A 25,848-nucleotide genomic window follows, 5' to 3' on the forward strand; every position below is an offset into this window, starting at 1 on the left:
TCACCGCCTGTGTGCCTTTTCATTTTGTGCTGGGGTTTATACAGGATCTCTGCCTCATTAGTGGTAGAGAATAAATGGTGGGAAACAGTGGGTAGTGTTAAGAACCTGCTGGCAGTTTTTAAGTGATACAGCAGCTGCTTATTCATCCTAGAAAAAGGTACATTGTTATGTGGCTCCTCTCGGCACACAGGAGGAGCACAGAGGTGTGGTGCCAGTAAGGAACCCCAATAATCCATCGGAGAAAGGGGGCACTGCCAGGGCATCGCAAGAGGTGATCACCCCAATGGGGAGGGCCTGGGGGTGACACCCACCACAACAGTTGAGAGAAGAGGCTTCCCAGAGCACCCCTCAGACTGAGGGGGGCTGCGCCTGGGGGTATGGGACTCATTACAGGTGCAGGGGAAGAGCATTTCCAGACTTATTGTAGGATGTTTAGGGGAAGAACCAAAGGCAGGGAAACAGAGGGATAGAGGTGTTTTGCACTAAAACAAGGGTGGAAAAATACAGAGGTAAGGGGATAAAAGGGGCTGGTCACACACAAGCAGGCTGCTGGTCAGTATGCTTGTCTGGCCATGCCCTGCGCTGCATCAACCCAGCCCGTCCTGGCTTCTCATTCAGCTCTGTTTTTAATTATTTCCTCTGCGTGTGTGTGGGGAGGGTCTGAGTGCCAGCAGCTGGAGCAGGATCATGGGCCACATGTCCGGGTGCCAGCAGCTGGAGTGGGTTGGGGGATGCATGTCAGTGTGCAACCATCAGTCAGCATCACACTGGAGTGGCTGGTGAGCAGAGCAGGGGGCTCAGGACATGAGAGAGGGAGTGCCTCTGTGTGTGTATGTGTGTGTATCTGACCACCAGCAAATGGAGTGGGCTTTAGGGGCTCGAAAGTCCAGGGGCAGCTCCTGGAGGGATTCACATTACGTATACGTATGTATTTCCCACTGATGGATCCTCATCGTGAACTGCCAGAGGAGGGGACAGGATTAGGCTGATTGTGCTGTCTTTGTATGCCTGCCTGTCACTGTCACAGTTGCTTTGTGGGGCCAATCATGTATATATGCATAGATGTGTACATCATGTTTGTGTGTATGTGTGCCTTAGGGGATACACACTCAGACTTGCTGCTGGCCGCCCAGGGGACACGCAGCAGCGGCAGCCTCACCTCAACTGGGCTGCCAGATTTGGCAACCCCAAACACGTACAGTCTTTCTAAATGGAGAGTAAGCACCCTGTGTGCTGAAGGGAAGATGAAGATGAAATGGACAAATAAAAGAGGCAGACAAAACTGATAAAAAATTTAATAGTTCCCATTAGGCGAATTCTGAAATGCTTCTGTATTTAAAGCCCTGCCTATCCCGGCCTGTCATTTCTTTTAAGACCTGGAACACTCCGACACAGCCATCACCGAGCAGCGCCCCAGGAAAGTGTGTGTCCCCCTTCCCTGGGGGTCGAAAACTCACCCTGCATCCACGAATGCCGGGGCCACCAGTGACTGCGACAGCCCCGGAGTAATTCTCCCTCGCTGCCACAAGATGGCAGGGCCTCAGTTTTAAATCTCTCTGTCATAGTTCTGTTCTATCTATTCAGGGTTGTTTTTTTTTTTCAATTTCCTTTCATTTTTGGGCTGTCCAACACTCGCAGCTACTGCTATTTATGCTATTAAGCTTAAACGAGGAGTTGAAATGATGCTTTTTTAGTGATGAGGTTTTGTCTGCACAGCAGTTTTGCTTTAGCTTTGGAGAGTTAAACACTTTAAAAATGACACTGCTTTACAGTGTCATAACTTGTTGTAAGTGTACCTTTGCGGTTCCGTTTTATTTCCTTTTCCTTCTGGGAGTAGGCCAGCCACTGCACATATTTTTATACTGGCCTAAATTACAGAAGATGCAGCAGTTTACACATAAAATGCCTCAACTTTTTTCCCTGGACAAGATCTTAGTAAACTTACTTTTATTTGAAGAAGGTGGACGTTTATGTTGGTTTTTTTGCTATATTTCCTGAAGCGGGCTGACAGAGCCCATCACCGGCGTTGCCTATGTCAGCTTCTCCGTGCCTGCACAGGATGCTACGGCAGCAGGAGATAATCCAGGTGGGGACTGAGGATGGGTTTTAATGTATAGAAAAACCTGCATACACTGAGCCTCCCCCTTCCTTTCCTTCATTACCATTGAGCTCTCCCCCTTGCCTAGGAAGGCAAAGGGCAGGGATCAGGACCGGCATCATACTTGGTTTAACACCCTCCCCTCCAGCTTCTGGGCAGAAGTCAGCATCTCTCCCATCCTATGACGTGTACCACATGCAAATCTCTCAGGAGGCAGCAGAGAGTGCTGTTCCATAAGCAGTTGTTTTTTTTTTTCAGTTTGGTTCTCTTTTTTTCCAAGTTTTAAGGCAAAATTGAAGAGGAAAACATGACAGGGGAAAAAAAGAAGCATTTGACTTCTGCTCATAGGAAAGAGCCCTCCATCCTCTGCAAATTGAGTGGTCTACTAAACACCAGCTGTATAGGTCAAAAAAAGATGTGAACAGCTCATCTTGTACAAGCCCTACATCTCACTGTGCGGTTGGCAAGTCCATTTCTCCTGCCTGGGTATCTCATCCAGACATTGTTTAAAGGCTAGCGGGTGGGCACAGAGGGGCAGATCCACAGCATAATGTGGGGAAGGTGACAATTACCTGCTGCCAAGTCCAGAATTCGGCCCTTTAAAATTCCTCCTCTGCTGTTACCTGGCACTGCAGTCAGGAGCAGCACCCTCATTGTGGTAGTCACCAGGGCTGAACAAGCTAAATAACCATTTTTTTTATGCCAACCAGAGTAAAGTAGGTGGCTTTTCTTCTCAGGTGACAAAAGAAAAATGAAAACCTTGGTCGTAAAAGCAAGATCAGCAGAGATCTTGTGTCACACATGATGAAGTAGAGGAGGAACACGAAAATTCTAGCTAGGGCTGTGGAATAGGAATAAAGGAAGGAAAGCCTGAGGAAGGAAATTATAGTAGCAAATCAGCTGGGAACTAAACCCAAACAAATGAAAATAACTCTTAGTCCAGCAAGTAATGAATGAAAGAGAACAGCTTTATTTTTCCTGTTAGTGTAGAATTTGAAAACTGAGAGTTTTCAGTGAAAATTAAACTTTGAAGAGAATACTGTATAGATGGATCTATTTTACTGTCCGTGCTGGGGTTGACGATGGCTAGCTAATTTAACATATATATTTTTCCGATATGAAATCTTTTCCTCAACTTGCAATTTCAAAAACTTTTAACCTGTTCCAATGTAATACAAATACTTTTTAGAAACAGATATATAGAGATAGATACACTCTGTGAATCTGTGGCTGTGGCTGGTTTTGTTTTTTTTTTAAAAAAAAAACAAAAACCAGAAAAGAACAAGTTCTGATTTTGGCAAACAGATATTAGTCCTTTAACACAGTTTTGGTTATAAATTTGATGCATGCAAAAATATATCTACAGAAAAAAAGAGGTGCTTGGAAAAGGCATGTTTTACCTTTCTATTCACAAGGGAAAGTTCTCATCTGGTTGCCAGGGTATCTTCTGCCAATACAGGAATGTTCTGTAAAGTAGAGAGTTATTGCCAAATCTAAGATTACCTTTCGCAGACAACGAAGCCCCAGGACCTCAAATAGGAGGGGAACAAGCCATTTGAGAGATTTCATAATCAGGAACTGGCTAATTGTCTTTTCCAGCCTTCCATAATTTTAGTTTGCCTAATTGTCCCAAAAATCCCTTTAATAATTCCTTCTCCTCTTCTGCACCAATACACTCCCAGTACATGTCTAGCAGTCCTCTATCTCCCACATGCATATTTTCACAAATCGATCCACCATTGCCCTGTTTGGAGTGGCTTGGGCTGTGTCCTAGTTTAACAGCAGACGTACTGCTGGTGATGGCATGGGTAGGCTACTGAGCTCGGGACTCCTAAGCCTGGTTCAGTGCATTAGGTATGAGGCCAGTTGTTCTTTCCATCACACTTTTCAAAAACATCTACAGATTTCACACACAGGGATCATCCCTCTTCTCTCTACAGCTGAATTCTTCCCCACCCTGGCTAAAAAGCACTAACCTTTGGAGGTATGTTCAGCTGGATACATTTATCTTTAATTGTTTTCCCTGCTGTCTGGTTCCTGTGATGCCTTTCTTGACTTTCTGACCTGCTTTCTACATCTTGCCAGCCTTGAAGGACCAACTCCTCTGCTGTTGAAGGATGAAGTAGACTCATATAGCTCTATAATGGATTTGTGTCACCTTGTATCAGCAGTGAATCCGACCTGTTAAGTCTAAAAATGTGTCCAGGCTCAGTATTTCAATTACAGTCTCCCCAGAGTGGCACAATCTGGGAATAGCTTCTCCCAGATTTATTACATGATGCCACAAATACTGGGCAACACTTGAGCAGCTTTTATGGCTTTCACAGCATATTGCAGATTTGTAACTTGATGTCTAAGACATAGATATTTATAGAAGTTTACTGTATTCCCCAGAAATGCCTTGCAAGGTTTTGCACAGGTTATGAAGAAGTTTTCAAACTCTATCTGCTTAAATATCTTAGGACATTCTCTGATGACAAGCCAGTCATGCAATCTTAAGACAACCAGTGAAAAAGAAAAATATACTGCACAACATCCTCTTTCAGACCAGAGAGCAAAAATTCTCTGTGAAACCAACAGGAGACCCACAGAAACGCTATTTGTCTTAATGAAGTAGGTATATTTAATGTATTTTCTCCTGTACTGATTATCTATGCTAAATAAACCTGAAATGCATTTGATATTGTCACATTATTTTTGTTCCTTCATAAAGCAAGACTCTTCACAGTGTTGTGTTAGTCTGCAAGAACCTTTTATTCTCTAGTTCCCAGGTTAGAGCAGGGGAAGAAGGCAGCAGCTTGGATTTTGCCAGGTTTCATTTCAAGAGATTAGAAATTTCCAGTTAAAAAATACTGTTAAGTTTCTCAAAAATAACTGCAAACAGGGAAGTTAACTCATGATTAAATAATAATAATGTGCTGAGGAAACAATTGCTCAGGCATATAAAACTAAAAGACAGAGTAATTTTTTTTGCTTTCCACTGTTTTGTAAGGGAATTGTAAACCATCTGTAATGAGGCTGCCTGGTGGTTAATTAATGAGAGAACCACATTCAGTTCCCACCTGGTTTCTTGCTTACAAGGATGGAAGACGCTGGCAGCATTTACAAGGTGATGTATATGTAACCCATGGGAGGCGTACACAGGAAAGGAGAGAACAGCCCCACAAAAGGCAATTCACTTTGCCCGTAACTCTCTGAGTCTCCAGGAGTATTTGTACAATCTGTTTGTGTTTCACAGTAAGAGTTTTCTGTCTCACGGAGGTCACCTCAACACCACAGTGTCAGTTGTCATTGGCAATGAAATAGCAATATGTTGTCCTAGATCAGAAGTGATGCCCCAGATTCGCTGTTACATGAGTCTGTGGCATACAGAGCAGCAAGTATAAAAAGGCATTTGCTTCAAGTAAACATTTTGTTAGTATGATTAGTTTTGTTAGTATGATTTTTGTTAGTATGATTTTGTGCAAAGTGTTTCTTCGCATGAAATAGTCAGGAGAGAGTTGTCCCTCCAGCAGGACCAGTGTTCTGCACCATCCTCCTCTGCTACAAAGAGCATCCAGAGACCCCAGCTGGCTTCAAGCTAGGCAGAGGGAATAACCATTGGTGTCATTTGAGGGAGCCCTGGAGTACCCCAGGTAAAATCAACAGTATGTAGGGATGCATGGCAGCTAGGGGGAAAAGGCTGCCTTTTGTAGAGTAGGTACAAAAAAAAAAACAAACAACAAATCCACACATATTTTTAGCATCTAAGGCTTAAAATACAAGTAACAGGTATAAGTTGAATGAAAAATGTGTTCCACTGCATATTCTGTATCTTTTCAATGATTAAATTGTTGTGATATTTCAAGATAGCTTGTCAACCCTCTCCCAAAAAACATGTTCTGCAGGCTAGGAACTGCTGCAATTATATATTTATTTAGTTAGTTATCTACCTGCTACCTATGGCATAATAGAACTTGATTCCTGCAGTATGATCTGGACATGATCTTAATAATTAAAAACATAATAGAAAGACTTTAACAAAAAAAAATAGAAATAGTTTAATCCTAATACATCGAGGAGACGAACGCTGTTGCCTGTCCTAGCTGATGGCTGACCCTACTCTGTCTGCCCTGGACTCCTCCAGTCAAGGGAGCACCACAGAATCTCACAATATTTTTTTTCTAAGCAAGTGGTGATTGATAGGCAGTTGCTGCCCTCTGAGCCTGTAACATTATCGCTTAGACACTCCCAGCATACCACCCTTCCTCCTTCTGAAGTCATTTATTTACACTTTTAGGGTTTGTTTGCATTTAACTGAAAAGGTGGGTATTTAATTCAAAAGATCTTCTTAAAAAACTTAACAATACAGTTTAAACTTCAGTAATTTTAAAAGGACAGTCCAACAAGTGTTTAATCAGCCACCTCCGCACCATTCATCAACCCTCCCAAACTGTGCAGAATGGTTATATGTTATAATGAAGATTTTGCTTCTAAGACAAGTATTCACAGGGTACCGAACATTTTCCCTGTATATCAGAGCAACTATCCTCCTTTGCACTGTTAAAATGTCCCACTTTCTTTATAACTTTACATTCAGCAGCCATGCATATTTAAAATCTGTGTAGTACATATACAATCCAACTATGCAGTTTCTTCAGTTCAGAGTTCCCATCACATATTTAAATGCAGTTTTACTCAATTTTGTGAGTGTATTTTAAAAGCAAGAAAACATATTTCACCCGGTCCCTTGTAGTTTCACTGAGACCCAAGGCAGTTTGCAGGCCAGCTGTGAAAACGCTATTGGCCACAGTCAGTTCCAGGTCTCCTCACCACGGCCAAGAGGAAAGAGCAGCAGAGCCTCTGAACTTCCCCACACAGAGCCAGTGTGAAAGTCACCACTGAAGTCATAAACGACAGGTGAGCATCAGTGCTACAAAGACTGGAAAGGCAGGACATGGAGCAAACAAATGCTGCTCGAGTCACTGGTTCACTCATCACATTTTTCTGGGAAAAACTTCCTGTGTTCTGCGTGTTTTTACAGCACTTGTCATCTTGACAGTTTTTACAGGTTGTCTTGAAGGCAGTCAGATATAGTGTAGGTACTGGAAGCAGGAGTTACTATTCTCCTCTGCCTTCTGCAGTTACATAAACCAAGGAAAAGTAGATCTTAGAACAATTCTGTTAACGACATCATTTAAAAATAATTTTCCACCATTTAATGTTGGCACTTACACACTACGCGGAAGACAACGGTGCTCCATGAGCATGACCTCATATAAGTAATACTCATCTTACCTTGAAGAAGAGCAGGATGAGCAGGAGAAATAACCACAAATTCAGCAGAGAAACACATTTGTGCTAGTAAAAAAAAAAACATTGTAACTGTACCTGTTGAAAATACTTTTTAACATTGAAGTCTGTGGATACAGTGCAAACCAAGCAGGTAACAGGAAGAGCCACATCTGATTATGTGGGCTTGTTTAAGTGGTGATAGGAAGTGGTTTGGAAGAGCTTGTACTAAATTTTAGCATGTCTTCCTCTGAGCAGGATACAATAACTCCTTCCAAAATGGCCAGCTTTCAGACGCAGACTAAGTCACGTTTTGAGACATCTTAAATCATCTTACGTTGCCTGATACTTACAATTTTCCTGCAAACTAGAGTTACCATGAAACTAAAAATTTAGCCTTGGAAAATATTCTATTTTGATAGATTTGATGTACAAACATAAATTACATCCATACCTTTGTCCTAAATGAGTGCACTAAGTACCAGGCTTTAGATTTTGCTAGCCAGGAGTGGGCACCTGCACCACAAGCACCTTGCAGGGGCTGAAGAAGAGAAACTTCATGGCCACCCCCACCCTTTTGCTCAGCGTGCCCACAGGACACTGGTGTCTGAGGGGCCGATGCTCCTGGGGGTACCCATGGCCCAGGGAAACCCCCGTGGGGATGGAAGAGGCAGCCCAGAAGAGCTCCCTGTGTCACAGCTGTCATTTTGTTCTCTCAGCTTTCCCCTCTGCTAAGAGGTTTGGGATAAGTTTGCTATCTCCCTCTCTCATGCGAGACAGGGACATACCAAAATTCAGAAATCAGAGGCAGAGAGCGGAAGGAGTGGAAATTCTTAAACATTCCAGAAGTAATAATTGGTCTAAAAATAGTCACTTTCTGCATGAAGGGAGGAAAGAGGAGAATGAGGCCAGTGTTTCTGATAGGTTTTATTTATTAAATTTGTGCCTCTTCAGCATCTGGGTTAATATGGCCATAGAGTCTTTCTTTTATCCAGCCAGCCGGTCACCAGGCCAGACGTCCCCAGGGCAAGGGCTTAAGCCCAGCACAGTTCCACTCCCACTGGCTGTGACTCTGCTTCTCGCCCTGGTATGGGTCCATGCTTGCACCCAGCCTAGAGGTGGCTGCGATGCAGGCACAGAAGGGCTGACATGGGGTCATACGATGGGCCTCATGGATGGGATATGCAAACAGAGATCGACACCCTCCCCGACAGGGGCAAGTCGAAAAGCTACCTAAACTCCAACACTCCCTTCCCAATCTGCCTGCATCCTGGTTTTACAACAAACTGTCAAAATCCCAAATGGTTGTTGATTCAGATAACGTGAATTTGTGAGGAGAGCCATATGTTCATTAAATTGAAGTTTCATAATGAATAAATAACAAACCCCAAATGAATTAAATAATGTTAATAATATATCTATACTTAGTCTACAGGTGACAGGCAGCTGTACCATGGTGTGGGGAATCTGATTTAAGACAAATGGGATTTTCAACTGCCACTCCAGAATGCAATTCTTTATCCCACTGAAATAGTTACGTATTTAGCTTCTCACTAGAAACTCTTAACAGTTTTTTCCACACAGAAAAGCTCTGAATAGCAAAATTGTTAAAAGGAGGTATTACATTTAGTCATTTTGTGCTTGTTATCTCTAACTCCTTGATCTTCCAGTGTATACTCAATATTTTCTCTTCTACCATTATTTGCTCGAAAACAGTGCTTACTGTGTATATTCTTTCTTTTAACTATAACTACTATGAAAGCTTTGGGTAACTATACAGTGCAAGAGTATATGCTTTAGCATAGCACAATATTGAAAGAAAACCACAGAAATCTGTGCCTGAGAGCTTTTTCACATGCAGTGTGACTAGGTAACTCTTTGCCTCACCTGTTTTTTCTTCAGTGGTGTGGCGTTAGCTTGTGGCATTTGTTTTTGTCCTTGCTTTGAATTTTTGGCAATTTCAGACTTCCACTGTTTATTTCTTTTCCTATTTTAAGTTTCTTTCATAATGTAATATGCCCATTGTTTTGGAGTCTTTTAGTTAGAAGTATCCCAGAACTGTATCACCAGTCTCTCTTTTTATTTACCTGTGAAGCAAAATTTTCCTTTCCATTCCTCTAGAAGTCATAAAACAGTTTCAGGTTTAAAAAAAAAATGAACTTTTAGTGTATAGGTGTAGTGTACACTTTTAGTGTATCGGGTTTTCCTGATATACTGGCAGTTATCTCTCACAGACATCCTTTTTGAGCTGGCTTTGCTTTACATTATCTCGTGGCCTACTGCATGGCAACAACAAATGCCCATCTGTTCATATGTTCATAGGACGGGTGCCCGTGGAAAGGAAATCCCTGTAGATAAGAAACTGCATCAAACCAGAGAACAGTCAAGAGAATGGAAAATAACCCTAGATCTGTTTTACCTCTGTGGCAAACCAAGTCAAGGTAGAGAGTGCATTGCATGTGAAAGGGCTCCTCTGTCCAACACAAATGTTCTTTTCTCATTTAATTCTCTATTATTTTTCCCCTCACTCCCTGACAAAAAGCCATTCAAACATGCCCACTTTAGGGACAGTTTTAAGTGTTAGAAAGGCCAAGGCTCCTGCTGATTGCTTTTACAATATGGTGCACCCAGCTGGAGGATGCCCTAGCATTTCAGATTCAGAACAGATCTGTACAAATAATCACTCAGAAGATCTTTCTGCCTATAATTCACCATGACTGTTATTGTTTTTTTCATTTTTCAACCAGTTCTATTCAGGAACATGAAACAGAAAAGCATAGTTCTTCTGCTGGCAGGCAAGAGACACCTGAATAGTTACATTTCTTTATTGAAACTTCAGGGTTTTGACCCTAAAAAAGTCCATATGCTGTTCGGCATTCACCTTTTCCTTACCTTATCCCACACCAGTGTGAAGGATGGCACTGTCAGGGTATATTTAAAGCAAGCAGCTGCCCAACAATTGCAAAGAAATTTCCCAGGATTGAGTGGGAGTTGCCCTTACCCCAAGTGCGGACTGTAGTGTCAGGAAGATTCAGTAGGCCCTGTGAACCTCTATCTTCACAGCTCATTTTAAACTCCCTTTATGCATAAATGTTGTAATGAGATTGTTATAACCCCTGGAAAATTAATCTATACTTGATTAATTCTCTCATCTCTACGTGAGGCATTAGCTGCTTCAGTGCCTCTCTTCTGGGTCAATTCTCACACACATTTTAATTCTGGCTGCCCACAAAGGAGCCTTACCAGATTTGTGATGCTTTCCTTCTCACTTCTCAAATACAGAGAAGACAGTTCCCAAATCCTCTCCTTATCTTCCTTCTTAGCCTGCCCTTGTTAAGAGGTGCAACTGCGCAGACAGGTACCAGTCATTAACAGTCTATGAACAAAGATGTTCAGAAAACCAGTTTGTCGCAGCTCAGTCAGGTTCTTTACCTGCTCTGGACTCACCACTCTGCACAAGAGCGCTTAAGAAAGTAAAATGTATGTAACAAATCCACATATAAGTTTATAGCGGTTAGTTGTAGTGCAGGTGTTGTAGTGGTCAGGGAAGCACTCTCAACATCCAAACCAAATTATTTTTATAGTCACACTCCAATAAAGTTTAAGTAGCACTGTGGAAAAAAATAATGTTTACTGTAATTGAAGTGTGGCCCCAAAAATAAGTGTTTTTTTGGATGTTCAAAGTTCTTTTCTACTGCGTTGCGTAATTTCATATGGGACTAAATTGGGTATCTTTTGGGAATCTTCCCTGCCCAACACCATCTAAATAAAAAAGTTGCAGGTTTCCAAATAAATAAATAAACAAATCAAAAACAATTTACACAGGAGACACAAAAATAACCTCTTAATTAACAGTTTGGCCTATCATGATGCTTGGCATATGCTAACAACAGCTTCTGGCAGGCTTGTATTCTGGTTCTCTGCGCATGCCAGAGCCTGGCTGCGAGGTAGATCTTTATTGCTTCTGTTATTCAGATCAAATCTAGTAAAGGTGTGCCTATGTCTCGCCGTTCAAATACCTTAAGACAAAAGAAACACACTGAATTGCCAGGGACTGGAGAAGAGAGAAAGAGCAGTAAAGGGGGAGAAAAATCCCTGCTAAGGTGAAGGACCTGTATAGCAATCGCTGTGAGGAGATTTAGGGTTCGTCCCTTCCACACTCATAGCGCTCCCTTCTTTTAAGCTGGAGAGAAGGTCTGCAACGTGTTGTCCCTAGAAATGTCCTCCTTGAATGAATTCTTCCTGTAGCTTTATGGCAGGTGTCAATAAGACACGCCCAAATACACGTTTGCAAGACTTGTCCATACAGAAACAATTTCATAACCTGCAGGTGTCAAGAACCAAGACAAAATAATACAGCACACACCAGGTTGAATGTGGTTAACTAAGTTGCTTTTAGTTTATTAATTTTACCCATATACATAGTTGGTTTTGAAAACACCATGTGAAAGAGCCAGGACAAAGTGTAACAAAATGGTACAGGAAAAGATTTCAATATGCAACGTGTCAGTGTACCTACTGTGTTTTATACTTACTGTACATCGGAAACCAAAAAAACCACAGTTTTCAGAGGAAGTACACATTTTATTTTGAATTGGCAAATTTAGTTTATTAATATGTAAAAAAATAAATCTACAATAGCAACAGTGCAAACACATCAGAACTTGCATGGCATATAGAACAAAAATGAATAAAAATTATTATACAAAGAGCCCAATGTTTCCTATGGTAATGGCTGTGACACGTACAACAAACAACAGAGTGAGGAATAAACTGCAATGTAAACAGGAAGATGAGCTGCATATTACTGGTTCTGTCTTGTATGGTCTCTCTATTTCAGGAGGTAAAGCTGTCATGCCTTGGATCTGCAATTCAAATAATAAAATTTCATCAGAGCTTCATCACATAAGATTAGAAATCTGTATTTTGCTCCCTAACTAGTTGGCAGCTTGCATGAGAATCTATTGTTAGTTCCATACTGGCGTTGTGACTCTCACGGTAGAGACCTAAAGCTCAGTAAAAATGTTAATATATTGCACGCCAAATGATCAGCCAGTGTGCACATCCATTGCGCTCAGCTTGGGAACAGCTGTACACACTGGAACCCTCTCCAGTAAAGCAAGGTTAGGCTTTTCTTGGTTGATTTGTATGGTCTTATTTTGCTTTGTGGGATTGTTCAGTCAGTTTGGTTCTAATCTTCATCTTTCTGGCAGATAAAAATGGAAGTTTACAGTGTTATAATGCTATAAGGATACTGGATAATATTTGAACGCATTCATTTGTACAAACAAGGCTTACACTTGCATGTACAAAGCAGTTAATTGTGCACACATTCAATCACAGAGTGGCTGAGGTTGGAAGGAACCTCTGGAGATCATCCGGTCCAGTGTCCCTGCTCAAGCAGGGCCACCTACAGCAGTGTCATATTTCTATATATTGAGTATTTTTTACTCTTCCCTTAGAAGTCAGCGCAATTTTTATGGAGTCAGACATAACTACCTGCCTGCCCTGGCTTTGACATGAATTGGAGAGATTTGGGTACACTTCTTGGCTATGCTTTTCCTAAATGTACTCCCCTACATGTTAAAGAAAAGAAGCTATGCAAAAAGTGAGCCCCTGGACACAAACATTTTTGAAAGTTTGAATGCCCACCTGCACAGCATGTGCTTGCTTTGGGTTTTTTTCCATGTTGCAATTATCCTGCACTGCAGGAAAAAAAAAATATCTAAATATTGGCTTAATCTTAGCAAACATAACACAAAGCTAAAACTCATCAAGGGAGCATCCCTACAGAAGGATGAAGGTATTTTGAACTCACTTACTCTGCTTCAAGTTTTTTCCTTCTTGTAACAACTCAATGATTGTTTGGCCATTCAAGTTAAATCTGTTCTTGATTTTGATGAGGATGGCCGATTTAACATAGTATCACTAATAAGGGAAGGGAAAGGAAAGAGTCCTAATCTTAGCTTTGACGAATATGCCCTAGTCATTGGAAATAGGAAACTATGATTAAAAGGAAGAACTAATCGCTCCCAGTTCCAGTGAGCTCACTCTTTGACTACGTTCTTTAAGTCGTAATTATTGTTCCTTTATCCTGTGAGATAAAGTGGAACAGCATTTTCCAGAAAGGAACCATTTAAAAAAAACAAAAAACAAACCAGAAGCCTATCCCCTTCTGAAAAAATTTCTATGTGCTTTTCATCATCTTAACTTGTCCTCTGACAAATAATCAGTGAGAGTGGCTACATAGCTGCTACCGGACCGTAGTTGCAAAGATCAAGAAGTTTAACCAAAACTGGTGAATAGTCACATGTACTGCCAATAACTGCTTTTCACAGAAGGTCTGTAGTGGGATAAATGTTCCAAAAAACACTCCCTCTTTGATTACTTATAGCACACAGTATTTCATTGGCATCCCATGGGCAGAACAGTCTGATCGATTTTGGAAAGACCCAAGAACGCCGCTGCAGGAAAGGCAACTTCTTCACCACCTGAAAGCACTGTGTGACCTGCTATGAGGCAGCGTGGACTGTTCTGTGGGGTGATGAGAACGAGGCAAAGGTCCTTTCCTAGGAAATATTTCATCAGTAGTATCTGGTATCAGCTCTGTTAGGCTGGCCTAAAATCATGCTAGGAGATAAGCCGGTACAATGACACAACCTCCCTTTCTGAGCAGAAAAGCTCAAAAAAGTAAAATGGAGTCTTGAATTTGGATGCTGTAAAGGAGTTCAAGGAGTGATATACATTTTTTAGCATCTCCTTCAGGGATGATACTACATACACTAGTAGTTCTTTATAAAAATACATCAACACCAAAGATGACAGCTTTTCTCAGAAGTTCTGTTAAAATACCAGTAGACATTTAGAATAAATGACTTACTGGGAAATTATTTTCTATCTTAGTTTTTTTCATCAAGAGAATTGGGAAAGGAAAGCTACAGAAGACAAAATCTTCCACAGGTGCACAAAGGAACACACAATCCAAATGTACTTTTTTTTGGCCCAATACTATAGATATCTCCAAGACACAAGAACAACAAAAAAGCAAGAAATTTGGAAGAGTCCTCATAACTCTACCTCCATAACTTTAGGTAGTCTAGATGCCTGAACTGAGCTGTTAGATTTTTGAGGCTTCTTTATGCTGTCAATAAGCTTCCCCCTACAGAGTGACTCAGAGAAGAAACCAAATTTAAGGATTTTGAATCATCCATCATAAGACCCTAACATTAAGTCCCTGACAATGGAGGCAGCCAAGGCAAAACAGTTTTCTAACTTGGTCACCTAATCTGGACACATATGGTTACTCTCTGAGCAGTCTCAGACGCACTGAAAGATTACATACTCCTATTACTGATCCCAAGTGCTGATCAAAACTCCCACTTTTTTATTCTTTTTTAATACTTCTAGAATTCGAGTTAGGTGAAAGCATTGATAAAACATTCTCATAATTTGTTATTGTGTGTAAATGCAATATAGCTATGTAAACAGTCTGAAAACATATAACCAGATACTTATTCATATGCAACGAAGCACAGAAAATCACAGAAAATTTGTTTCGTGGCATTGTTGCCTCCTTTCCAAAACTTGGACTTACCGACCACTCTGCATTATCTGTTTTTGAACATCTCACGTTCACTGGTAGTTTAAGCACAAGTTCATTATAGGAGAGACCCTCCGATCTGGACCATTTGAATTTGTTCATTGCATCCATAAAAGACAGATTTTTATATTGCTTAGGACTCTTGATAATGAAAGGCCAAGTCCTAAAGAAAAATAAATAAATGTATTTTAAAAAATAGATAAGTAGCATCAAGTTAGAATTTACGATGAAACGCTTTTGGAGAATCTACTAAGAAAAATAAATGTACTAATAACATGTATATTATGCCTAACTCACATTCTCAGCTAAGTTCTCTGCTACTGAAAACTGATGCAGTTTCATTGATTTTAACAGACGTAGGAATGTCTGTCAGCAGTTTAGGAATTGCTGCTAGATGCTCTTAGAAAATAAGGACTTTAAGTTAAGAAAAAGAATTACATTGCTGTTCTCTGATATGCAAACTGAAGGCACAGGCAATATCAAACAGATCTTCTGTTGTAATTTCTCAACAAAACAAAACAAAAGCCACACTCTCTACTAGGCTTGGCAGACAGTGTCGTAAAGAAATGTTTGCCACTAGAAAGCTGCTTCCAGAAGGCTATGCCAAGCTCTGGTCTTAATTCAGATAAGAGGTCAAAACCCAGCCTAGCACAGCAGTTGCTCTAACTTGCATCATTGGCAGCAGTGCCAAAAAATCAAATGAGAATAACTGGTGTCATGGACATTGCCTTTTGGCATATCCCTACATGCTAGCTGCAAGAGGACTTTTGGCCATGGGTAGAATAGTGACCTGCTGTGCTGCTGTGAGAGACCTGACTACTTGCCCACATGTGGGAATTCTCCTCATGAACAAGTGGGGGCAATCGCATTCCCCACCAGCCAAAGGTGTGGAAAGTGAAGGAATGAGATTTCTTGTCTTTCATTTAGTAAATAAAACCCAAAAATAATAACAAAAGAATTTTTTTTTTTAAATAGCTAACAAAATAATTTTCCATTCTTTTTCCTTTCTCCTTTCTTTTTCCTTTCTCCCTGTTTGACTCTACTGGGATGAATGGAAACAACGTGGTGGACGGGTCAAGTTTTTAAGAACAGAAAATTCAATACAGGTAGTAGAAGAATGAAAGTAGCTAAAACCTTATCTAAGTAACCTAATTAATACTTTGGTTGGAAGATGAGTTATCTTTTCAAAGCACTTCAGACAGAACTGTGTTATCTTGTAGTAGGCTGTCTCCCACTTGCCTTAGGTTAAGTGCTGCCTAGGCCAAAGTTCTGCTCTACTCAACACCTAGGCACGAGGGACATAATTTCAATCAAGCACCTATTTTACACTATTGGCCCAGTGGCCCAGTCGCATTCATCTCAGCTACTCATGATTTACACCACTGTCTGTGCCACCAGACTGAGGAAAAAAAAAAAAGAGTTTTAAACTGAGCCACAGTGCCTTGATCCTGCTTCCAGTTTGCCTTCATATGTAAGGACAGAGAAACTTTAGAGGAGTCAGTGAAGCAATTCAAGTGTAAGACTGACACGAGAGATGAGTATCAGGTCACATATCCTTAGGCTGACAGAGCTTAATGAAACAAGAATTGTGGATTAGGTCATAAATACTAGAGGCATTAATAATCTCTTCTTCTAATTACTATTCCATTTGCAGCAGACAGTCTGCATACTTACTCTATTCAAAACATCTTTATTTCTCCAGGCCAAATGTGCATTTTTTCCTTAAGTACAGTTATCATGAATGAACACTCAAGAGAGCATACATTTGTTAGAATATTTTCTTTCTAAGCTCAGAAAGACTCTTTTAGCTAGGACTAATTTAGAAACTGTGTTCTCTCTGTGTTAAAAGAGATTTTAAATAGAAATAGTGTGGAAAATGAAGTAGACATTGATTGCATTGTGATTTTCTTCAAACTCTTTTCTCTTGCATATAAATCGCAGAACTAAGACCAGTAAGCCTGAACATCAAATTACTTTGCAATAATAGTTTTGTATGGTTTTGTTAAGATCAACTGTATAAGAAAAGACAACTTTTAAAATTTAAATGTGATGACACACTATCAGTCTATTAATTTTATTTTAAAATCTTACTATTATCTTAGTTTAATGTAACTACCAATACAACTGTAATTCAACTTTCACCATTAATGGTGCATTCTACTTTCTATTGTTTGATTATTTTTTTTTTGCATTTCATTCATTTGGGAACTTTCTTCTTTAGACTATTCTCACTCTGTTTACAATAACTTCCACTGCTGATCTGCTATTGAGATGTTTTAATTTTAAGCACTGTAAGGAACACATGAAAACTGAAATATGCTATTTATTGATTTTTATTCACACACATTTATCCTGTCTATAGTGGGCTCCCTCCCATCTCTTACTAAAATTTTAATTTTATGTTAGATTCTGGCAATCACTCTTGCTCTTGACGAGCAATACCATTGTGCAGGTCATCCTACTGACATCAAAGGACAAAAAACCCAGATCCAACAACATTGGAAGCATTTTGTTCTTGCTGAGGTGTCTCATGATGAAGGACAGCAAGACTTCTGCTGACTTACCAGAGAAACTGTAACACTTTGTTTAAAATTCACCAGCCTGTGGTTTAGCCCAGCAGTCAGATGCCAGTTGAATTGCATGGACCTTCATGGTGGTTGTTACAGATCTTGAGTTGCCCAAACAGTAACAGCCTCCACCCCTTGCCATTCACAGAAGGGATGTTTAATATTTGTGGAACACAGAAGCAAACAGATCTTACAACAAAATGATATTACCCTCCTTGAGCTGAGCAGTGGGTCAATATTCAGATTCTTGTGGTCTGTGGCTAAATTCTGACCATTTGTTCCATGTTTTTCTGTCTACTTACCTTCCATATCATCCTCTGACTTGTTATTCTTCCAAAGTCTCCAATTCTCTCATTTCTCTCCATCATGGTGCTTATCTACCATTTATCTTTTACTATGAACAATTTAATATTCTCTCAATCCCTCTATTTCCTTTCTAACTTACAACTTCTTCCTGTTTTCTGCATTTTTGTCAGTGTCATCAAGACAGTGTTAAGCTCTATGTTTGAGCAACAGTTGCAGGATCTGGTTGCACTGACTGACTTCAGCAGAATTACTGACAACAAATCTACCCAGGGTAACTCAATATTCCATGCTCCCAAACTCCTTTTTCAAAATAATCTCTATAAATGTGACACACTGATACGTTCTGATATATTGATTTTAAACATTGGTAAGACATTGACACATAGTCTTTTTACAGATGGTTGTGGTGAAAAAAAAAAAACTGCTGTGAGAAATATTATTTGTCTAACAGAATAAATAGCTTTTTTATTTAAAAAAAAAAAGATGCAAAATATTTTGGCAGGAGAAATAAGTAGCAGCACAGTGTATTGTCCAAAAAGAAGTGGCATGAGTGACTCTGCAACACGTGGCACTACCAGAAAGAAATAAAAGTGTTATAAAATTGACCCTGTAATCCCACAGACAGAAATAGAAGTGCTATACATATTCATAAACATTTTACTTGCCTGACTGGTCTATAAATTTCCTTAACACCAATGAACTGGAGTTGTTCCATTATATCTGGAATACTTGCACATCGGGTGAGGTTGATTCTTGGGTAGTAGAGCAGATATGACAGGCACATTTCATTCCTAGTGCTCAGACCACCCTGAAAATGGATTTTTTTCTTTTAATCAAGACAGCATTGAAATCCCACAGATAAAAACACTGATTAGCATTTATATGCTAATGAAATGTGTATCAGGAAGCCAAATTCAACAGGTTTAACTTGCACATTAGGTTACCAAGTAGCAAGAAGTTATTACATAATTAATTACAAAATACATTGCAAGCTCAAGCAATAGCTACTGAGCTTAAAAGATGTCAAAAAGAACAACTATCAATAAAATAATACTCTTATTATGTTGAAGAGTACTACCTGAGTTTAGGTCTATTTTCAGCTTTCTCCAAGGTATTTATATCTACCATGTTTCAGAGAAAGGGCTTCAAAGTGGAGGAGATGTAGAAAAAATCTAGTAGGATAATTAGTTTGTTTAATAAAAAATTAAATTAGCTTTGCCTAGTAAAATGGAAGCCAGGATGGAATATATATCTATATGGACTCTCCTTGTAAGTACATATACAGATAAAGAGTATAAAAGAAAAGTTATTTAAGTTAACAGATAATGTTGACTCAAGAACAAATGAACGCTAGCTATAAAATAATTAATTAGAATAAGATTTTTTTTCTAGCAGAAGAAACAGACTCTTAAACAGTCTTCCATTGAGACTCATGGGGCAAACAACTAATTTAAAATTAATCTTGGTAAATATAGACAAGATTATGAGCTGCACATTCCTAAATCCCATGTGGGAACATTTCGACAAATCTCACAGAACCACAGGAATAGGAACGGAGAAGACAAAACACATGAACCACACAGAAAAATGGTGGTCACCACACAGAAAAATAGGACAAAAACTCAAAAGCCTTCGTTCTCACTCTTTGCTTTTCTTTATATACCTACTGCATGCACCTACATGCAAGCCATGATTCAGAGAGAGGTATCCCTGTGCTCTCTGAATGCCAGGACCAGGTTTTCCTTGTCAAAAAGAAACCCCTCAGGTCTCACCTGCCAGAGGTCTGGATCCAGCCCCTCCTGGCAAAGGCTGGGTACTGGCAGCTACATCCCTCCCATAAACATAGTGGGTCCGGCATCACACTCTGGTTTTGCAGCCAGCTGGCACAGTCCAGCTCATGTCCCAACAACTGAATTTGCTTCACCTCCAAAACCAAGTGGCCACATTGCCATGGCCAGCGCCTGGCCTCTGCTAACCTAAAAAGTTGTGTCTGGGAGACCATGTGCTGCCATGTGCCAACCCCAGAGGGGATGCTTACTCCCTGGCCATGGCCCTGTCTTGTCCACTGCCGTGGACATGCACCCAGGGCTGCCGCACAGCCACTCCTTGTGCCTCGGCTGCAAGGGTGCAAGGGTACGGCATGGGGTACCCTTTGCATGGGTGCCCCCGGGGGCAGCAGCTGTCCAGGAGGGTACCTGCTCCTGGAATGCCCACTGTGTGAGAAAGATAATGCGCAGAGGATCACTGCACCCAGCCTTCTCCTCCCAGACTGAACGACCTGCATTCTGCCTGGGTTCTATGTTACGCACAAAAGCAAGAGGTCCCATTTTGGTCACGGCACAAGTGAAAATCAATATGTAAGAATTGGCAACTAGAAGCCTGGGGAAAAATGCATAATAAGTTAATTAAATTAGTTCATTAGAATATGCAGAATTTGCACGTTAATACATGTTACAAAGAAAGTACTCCTTATACTAGCCAAATCTGATTTTAAAGATCTTTTACGATCTGGCTTGCTTATTTTTATAAACTAGGCATATGAACACCTTATGCAAGAGATAAGACTATGATCATAACAGTCCTGATGACTTTAAAACCTAAGAATCCATGAAAGGAAAGATAATATATAGTTATGCGCACACAGGCATTAGCAAGTAAGTTCACACTTCTTAATAGTATTTTATGAAAACTATTTTAGTCCCCAATATTATCTGTGTACTTATTTTGATTCATTAAAACTTTTCTTACCCATGTCATGCGAATTCGGTCCACCGTACTGTAGTGACATTCTGTGATTAAATTATCCCCCTGAAACACAAGATTTAGGAAGTTCACAGTTCTGAAGTTTATCAACATTAGCTTCAGGTAACCACAGATGACAGCAAACACTTAAGAAATAAAGATCAGAGCAGTGGATATGACTTTTTGAAAGAGAAAGGATTAAGTAATTGGTGTATGCTAAGGCCTTGGCACTTAGCATTCATATTATCCCAGATCCTCAGGGATACCCCATGGATTTAAACAGAAACTTATTAAGACTCTGGTGTGGTTTTTTAAAATAGCAATAGAGATGCCCAGTTATAATCCTATTTTGAGGAAAATTATATATGTAGACAATGTATACAGATGATTCTTGCTCCAAAACTCATCCAGTGCTACTTTGGATAGCTTTCCCCAGGCTAATTTATCCTGCCAACTTCAACAGAAATACTTGCCAAATGAGGAAAAGAAGGTTTTCCACATCACAATAACAACTATTTCTCTGCCAAGCCTGGGAGTAGAGGAGTGGCAGGCAAAAACTTAACTATACTGACAGATATGTATGGGAAAGGCTGAATACTTACCTTCTCAAGTACATACAATTAACTTTTTGCTGTCTTGACAAACTCATCTATAGTTTGGTAGTACCTTTAATCCCTGTACCTGACCAAATCGAAATCTCAAAATCACCATGATAATCAAGAGAGAATTAAAATATTGAAGAACATAGACAGATGTCAAAAATCTGATATTTTGGGGGAACTTCATATCACAAGGATGCCAGAGGTTTATTCGCTTTTGTTCATTTCTCTCGTACTAGCATCTTCCCTTATAACCCATTGTAATAATCTTCCCTGAAAAAAATCAGATCACCCTTCAAAGGTTGCGAATTTCTCCTTTCCTATGGGCTCTCTCATTGCCAGATCAATGCTAGCACTAACTGTACTCTGGGCTGCTGGAAGAAGGTGCATCAGCCTTGTGTCGGCCAAATGGAGACAGAGCTCTCTGAAGCAGCATGAACTGGCACAGCTTCGCTGCTCCCAGAGGAAATATGCTGGTTGTCACCAGCGAGGTCTCTGGCTCTTGTGGCTTACAGACTGGATAACAATCCCTAAAAGTATTCCTTCTGTGAGATTAGATCTTTTGCTGCCAAATTCAGAAGAGAGTCCTAGTACATGAAGAAAACAAATAACCTGGACTCTACAAGCTGAAAGAAGGATACACCCTTGGGAGAGGTGGCAGAAGGAGAGAATAACAAAAACTTTAATATTAACAATTAATTGATTAGATTGTGGTCAGAATTACACCAGAATGATGTATGGAAAGCTGTACTGGTGTTTTTGCACAAGATGAAAACAATAAAAGTCATGAGAAAGGCTCACTTCAGAGACAGAATTCCTGCTTTTACTTGAGTTGTCTTTTTTAAGTCGCTGATACAATCAAATGCCTCTTTTAGTCTTTTTGCTGTCTACTCCCTTTTGTCCTTGAATTTAAGAGGCCTTTTTCTATAATCTACATAGATTTCCCTAAAAATATTACAGGCTTTCTCTCCAAACCTGTCATCTACTGCCAGCCCCCTTCCTAAACCCTTCAACACTTATTTCCTGGAGGAGGTAACACCAGTTTGTCTTTGAAGTCCCTGTGGAGTACAAGCAGTTGTACATCAAAGAGTAAATGCTGCACCTGAACATCCATGTTTTGCTGTAGAAATTAAATTAGAAAGTTAGCATTTTAGCTTCTTGCCTTTAAAGGAGAAATATGAAAGTATTCCAGTGTGGGAGAAGAGACATGAGAGAGGAAAGGACTTGAAGAGAAGCCTGGAAGTTTAAACTATGGAGGTCCTGACCATACTTGAAGTTCAGTCATTCCAAGGGTCTTTCCAGCTCTCTTTCTTTACTGGCTTCAATCACACACAAAAAAAAAAAAATTCCAGTTGTTTGATATTTTGCGTCTGACCAATTCCATCAAGTATCAGGCTTGCCCACGTGCACCTGGACAGGCACATCTCCAGCTGTTCTCCTGGTCAGATCTGGAGCCTCAACCTTTGCAGCACTAAGCTTTCTGTCCTTGGGCCAAAGATTCAAAAACAGATTCCAGCTGGAACTAACAAAAGTTGAGTGAAAAATTTTTACAAGAGTGACTCAACTAAGAAAAATATATACTCTTTTCATGCAATACCTACGGATAGCTACTGCTTTATGATATATTTGCAGTTGGGATTTTTCTAAGAGATATACAACATTATTCTCACAAGAACAGCAGACAGAATTGCATGATTTCTTCTTCCGAAGGGTTTTGTTTACTCAGTGAAACCTCATGAGCACAGAGTTTTACTCCCAACAACAAACAAAAATGTGAAACAGACAGAAGACTTGGCTGATTTGTAGACACGTTTGCAATGCTGGATACTTGCTGCCTGCAAATACTCAGAATGTGCTATTTGGCTCCAGCAGCTCTGTAAAGCCACGTGGTAGTGTTCCCATTCTTCAGCTGGCTGGAAGCACAAAGATAGCACAACTGGGCACACGTGTGATTTTAAAATCTGCTTTGTTCAAACATTTATAACAGAAAAGTTCAAATAGTTGTGGACACCAAACATATCCAAAGAATAGCTTGACTTGATGGGCCAAGTCCGTTCTGTAGTGTCTCCTGAGACACTGAAACTTTAATGCATTAGTCACTCTGCAATAAGTGGAAAAATGGACAAAACATTAAAGAATTCTGTAGCAAAAGTAATCCTAAGTGTGAGTAAATGTTAGGCACACGATCTCTCAAACACTTTCAGGGAAAGAATTAGGAGTGTCATACTGGCAAGATGGTTCTTTCGTCTTTCAGATACTGAAACTCCTGGAAGTTCAAGTCAAACTCATCGTCATAAGCAAGCAGCTTCTGCTCCTCGCCGTTGCGGAAGTGGCGCATCCTGATAGCTCTTCCAGCAAGATGAGCATGAAGAAGTACCGCAAACACGTGAATCCCAGCAGGTCTCTCAGCACCTAGAGCCTGGCCAGGGGAAACCAACACCATCAGTGTGCCCAGATGCAATGTAATGTAATGTAATGTAATGTAATGTAATGTAATGTATAAACAGAGTGAAAATATATTAATAAATGCATTTTAGATTCCCTCAGTTTACAGCAAAATGCAGTCTGGAGCTAAAACAAATATGTATGTGAAATTAAGGTTTTATATACAAAAAAGTCTTGGTTTCTTTTTTCCTGTGATTTTTTTTTTTTATAAAATAAAAACATGTTTTGACTCCCAATGCACACAGTTTTTATGAAAATCAACTGGACTGCCAATAATTCTCAATAGATTAAGACTTTCAAGAGTATTTTACAAAAAACTGCACATTACTTTATTGCTATTGGCTGGTACTGCTGAATGTGGATGTTTATTGTGAAAAATAATTTCTATGCAGTTATGAATGACATATTGTGCTAAAAGAAGCACTTCAAATTAATTGGCTGCAATTATAATATGCTCTACTTCCGATCTTCAAGTCAACTGGTAGATGACTAGAAACCTTTTTTAGGTCAAAAACATTTTTAAAATAACTTTTCTAAATTGACAGGAATTCTAGCTGAGATCTATGGATCTGAATTTTTGGTATGCTAAACTTTGATTCTTGTTCAGATCCCAAACTAGAAATAATCTGTTACCGCAGTACCTTTCAAGTACAGCCTTAAGGTCAGAAACATCACAATAATAGATTCCTCAAGTGTTTTTAAGCTGAAAAATGCTATGATAATATGCAACACTTAACACCAGCAAGAACAAATCTAAATACCATATCTAATTTGCCTGTCACTCCAAACCACATCTTAGTGAGCATTGATTCAACCTTTCTCTATAAATGACAAAGTATATGAGAATCTCCCGTGACACATTAATCAAAGATTTTAAACAATGCTTCCACTATCTGTGGAGATATTTAGATTACCCTAAGGAAACCAAGTGTTCAATGAATGCATAGTTTCGTGCTGTGGGCCATACAACAAAACCATTTGAAGTCTTTAGTATCTGTGATTGGTCCAAGAACACCTTTCAGGCTTTCACTTCACTATTGGGAGCCTTTTGCACATGCACAGATCTTAATTAGTCTCTCTCAACATTTTTTTCTGGGCTAACTATTCCAGCCTATTTATAGCTTTGCCATGGAAAATAATGTACACTTATATATTGAACACATAATTAAATCATCACAAGCATTGTGTCATCCAGTATTACTCATATCAGTAAAGCAGCTTGAACACTGAGCACCCCAAATACCCAGATCAAAAAGACTCAACATTCTGGAGGGCACCATGTAGCAGATGCCTTTGCTCATATGTCTTTTAACTGGTAACTATCAATCTTCCCAAGAAGTTAAAGAGGCTGTCCAAAACTATTTCTAAGAATGAAAACCAATGAATTCAGGCAGGAGACATACCTCTTCCAGACATTCCAGTGTGCAGTGACCCTCTGACACAAATTCAGGCATGCCCGGTGGGATATTGTGGAAGAGACTGACCCAAAGACCAGCTTCAATAACCCCAGCATCATATTTCCTTATAACTGGAGTATAAATTAGCCTCAGACCAGAGTTATCGATTAAGCCTACAACAAAAGAGCACAGTCAACCATGGCTGTAAACCAGTATTAAAAAAAAAAAAAAAATCCGATTGTTTCACATTTTTCAAGCCTTGTCCTAAGTTTTTTTTTTTATGTGAAAATCGAGGAATCAGCCTCAATAACCTGGAAAGGAGTCAAACCATATGCAGGAAGTAATAAACGGGCAGCCCACAGGAGGGTTGTTAAACACAGTATGTTGATATCTGTGATGCTCAGATGTGAACGAAAAATATGTGCTGCCCATAGCCCCTGTGTCCCTTCCACTAAGTCATCCAACGCAGACCTCACAGAAAAGAAGGAAGTTCACAGAGAGAGCAAACAATACAAGGAAATAATAAGACCTTAAAAGGTGCCACATACGATTTTCAAGTGAAATATTTAAAGCAGAGCTTAAAGTTGTTGTGCATTTTTTTTATTTTAATTTTTCAAGCCATATGTTTTCTTCTACTCGTGAATTTATATATTCCTTCACCTTGCGGCCTGGCATTAATTATATTTTTTCTTTTTTTTTTAATTGCTTGTCACATTACAGCATACCTCAAATGACCAAATACATCCCTTTTGCAATCTCCCTTATTAAGATAGTATCAACTAAACATATGAAAATTGGCTTCCTAAATCCCAGACTTGAAGAT

At 39.8% G+C, this 25,848-nt stretch overlaps 1 protein-coding gene across 1 annotated transcript in view; it reads right to left on the reverse strand.

Moving 5' to 3' along the window:
- Positions 1-11,739: 11,739 nt before the first annotated feature.
- Positions 11,740-25,848, reverse strand: part of MOXD1 (monooxygenase DBH like 1) — a 51,659-nt gene continuing 37,550 nt past the window's right edge. Inside the window, exons 7-12 of the mRNA XM_086744849.1 lie at positions 25,032-25,198; positions 23,411-23,602; positions 20,591-20,650; positions 18,508-18,650; positions 14,964-15,132; positions 11,740-12,234 (exon numbers count right to left, since the gene is read on the reverse strand). Of these exons, the coding sequence (XP_086600975.1) occupies positions 12,070-12,234; positions 14,964-15,132; positions 18,508-18,650; positions 20,591-20,650; positions 23,411-23,602; positions 25,032-25,198 (896 nt within the window). The 3' untranslated portion in view covers positions 11,740-12,069. The remainder of the gene's footprint in view (positions 12,235-14,963; positions 15,133-18,507; positions 18,651-20,590; positions 20,651-23,410; positions 23,603-25,031; positions 25,199-25,848) is intronic.

This window comes from Chlamydotis macqueenii, chromosome 3, assembly GCF_036417535.1.
Source record: "Chlamydotis macqueenii isolate bChlMac1 chromosome 3, bChlMac1.mat, whole genome shotgun sequence".
Classification (NCBI taxonomy): domain Eukaryota; kingdom Metazoa; phylum Chordata; class Aves; order Otidiformes; family Otididae; genus Chlamydotis; species Chlamydotis macqueenii.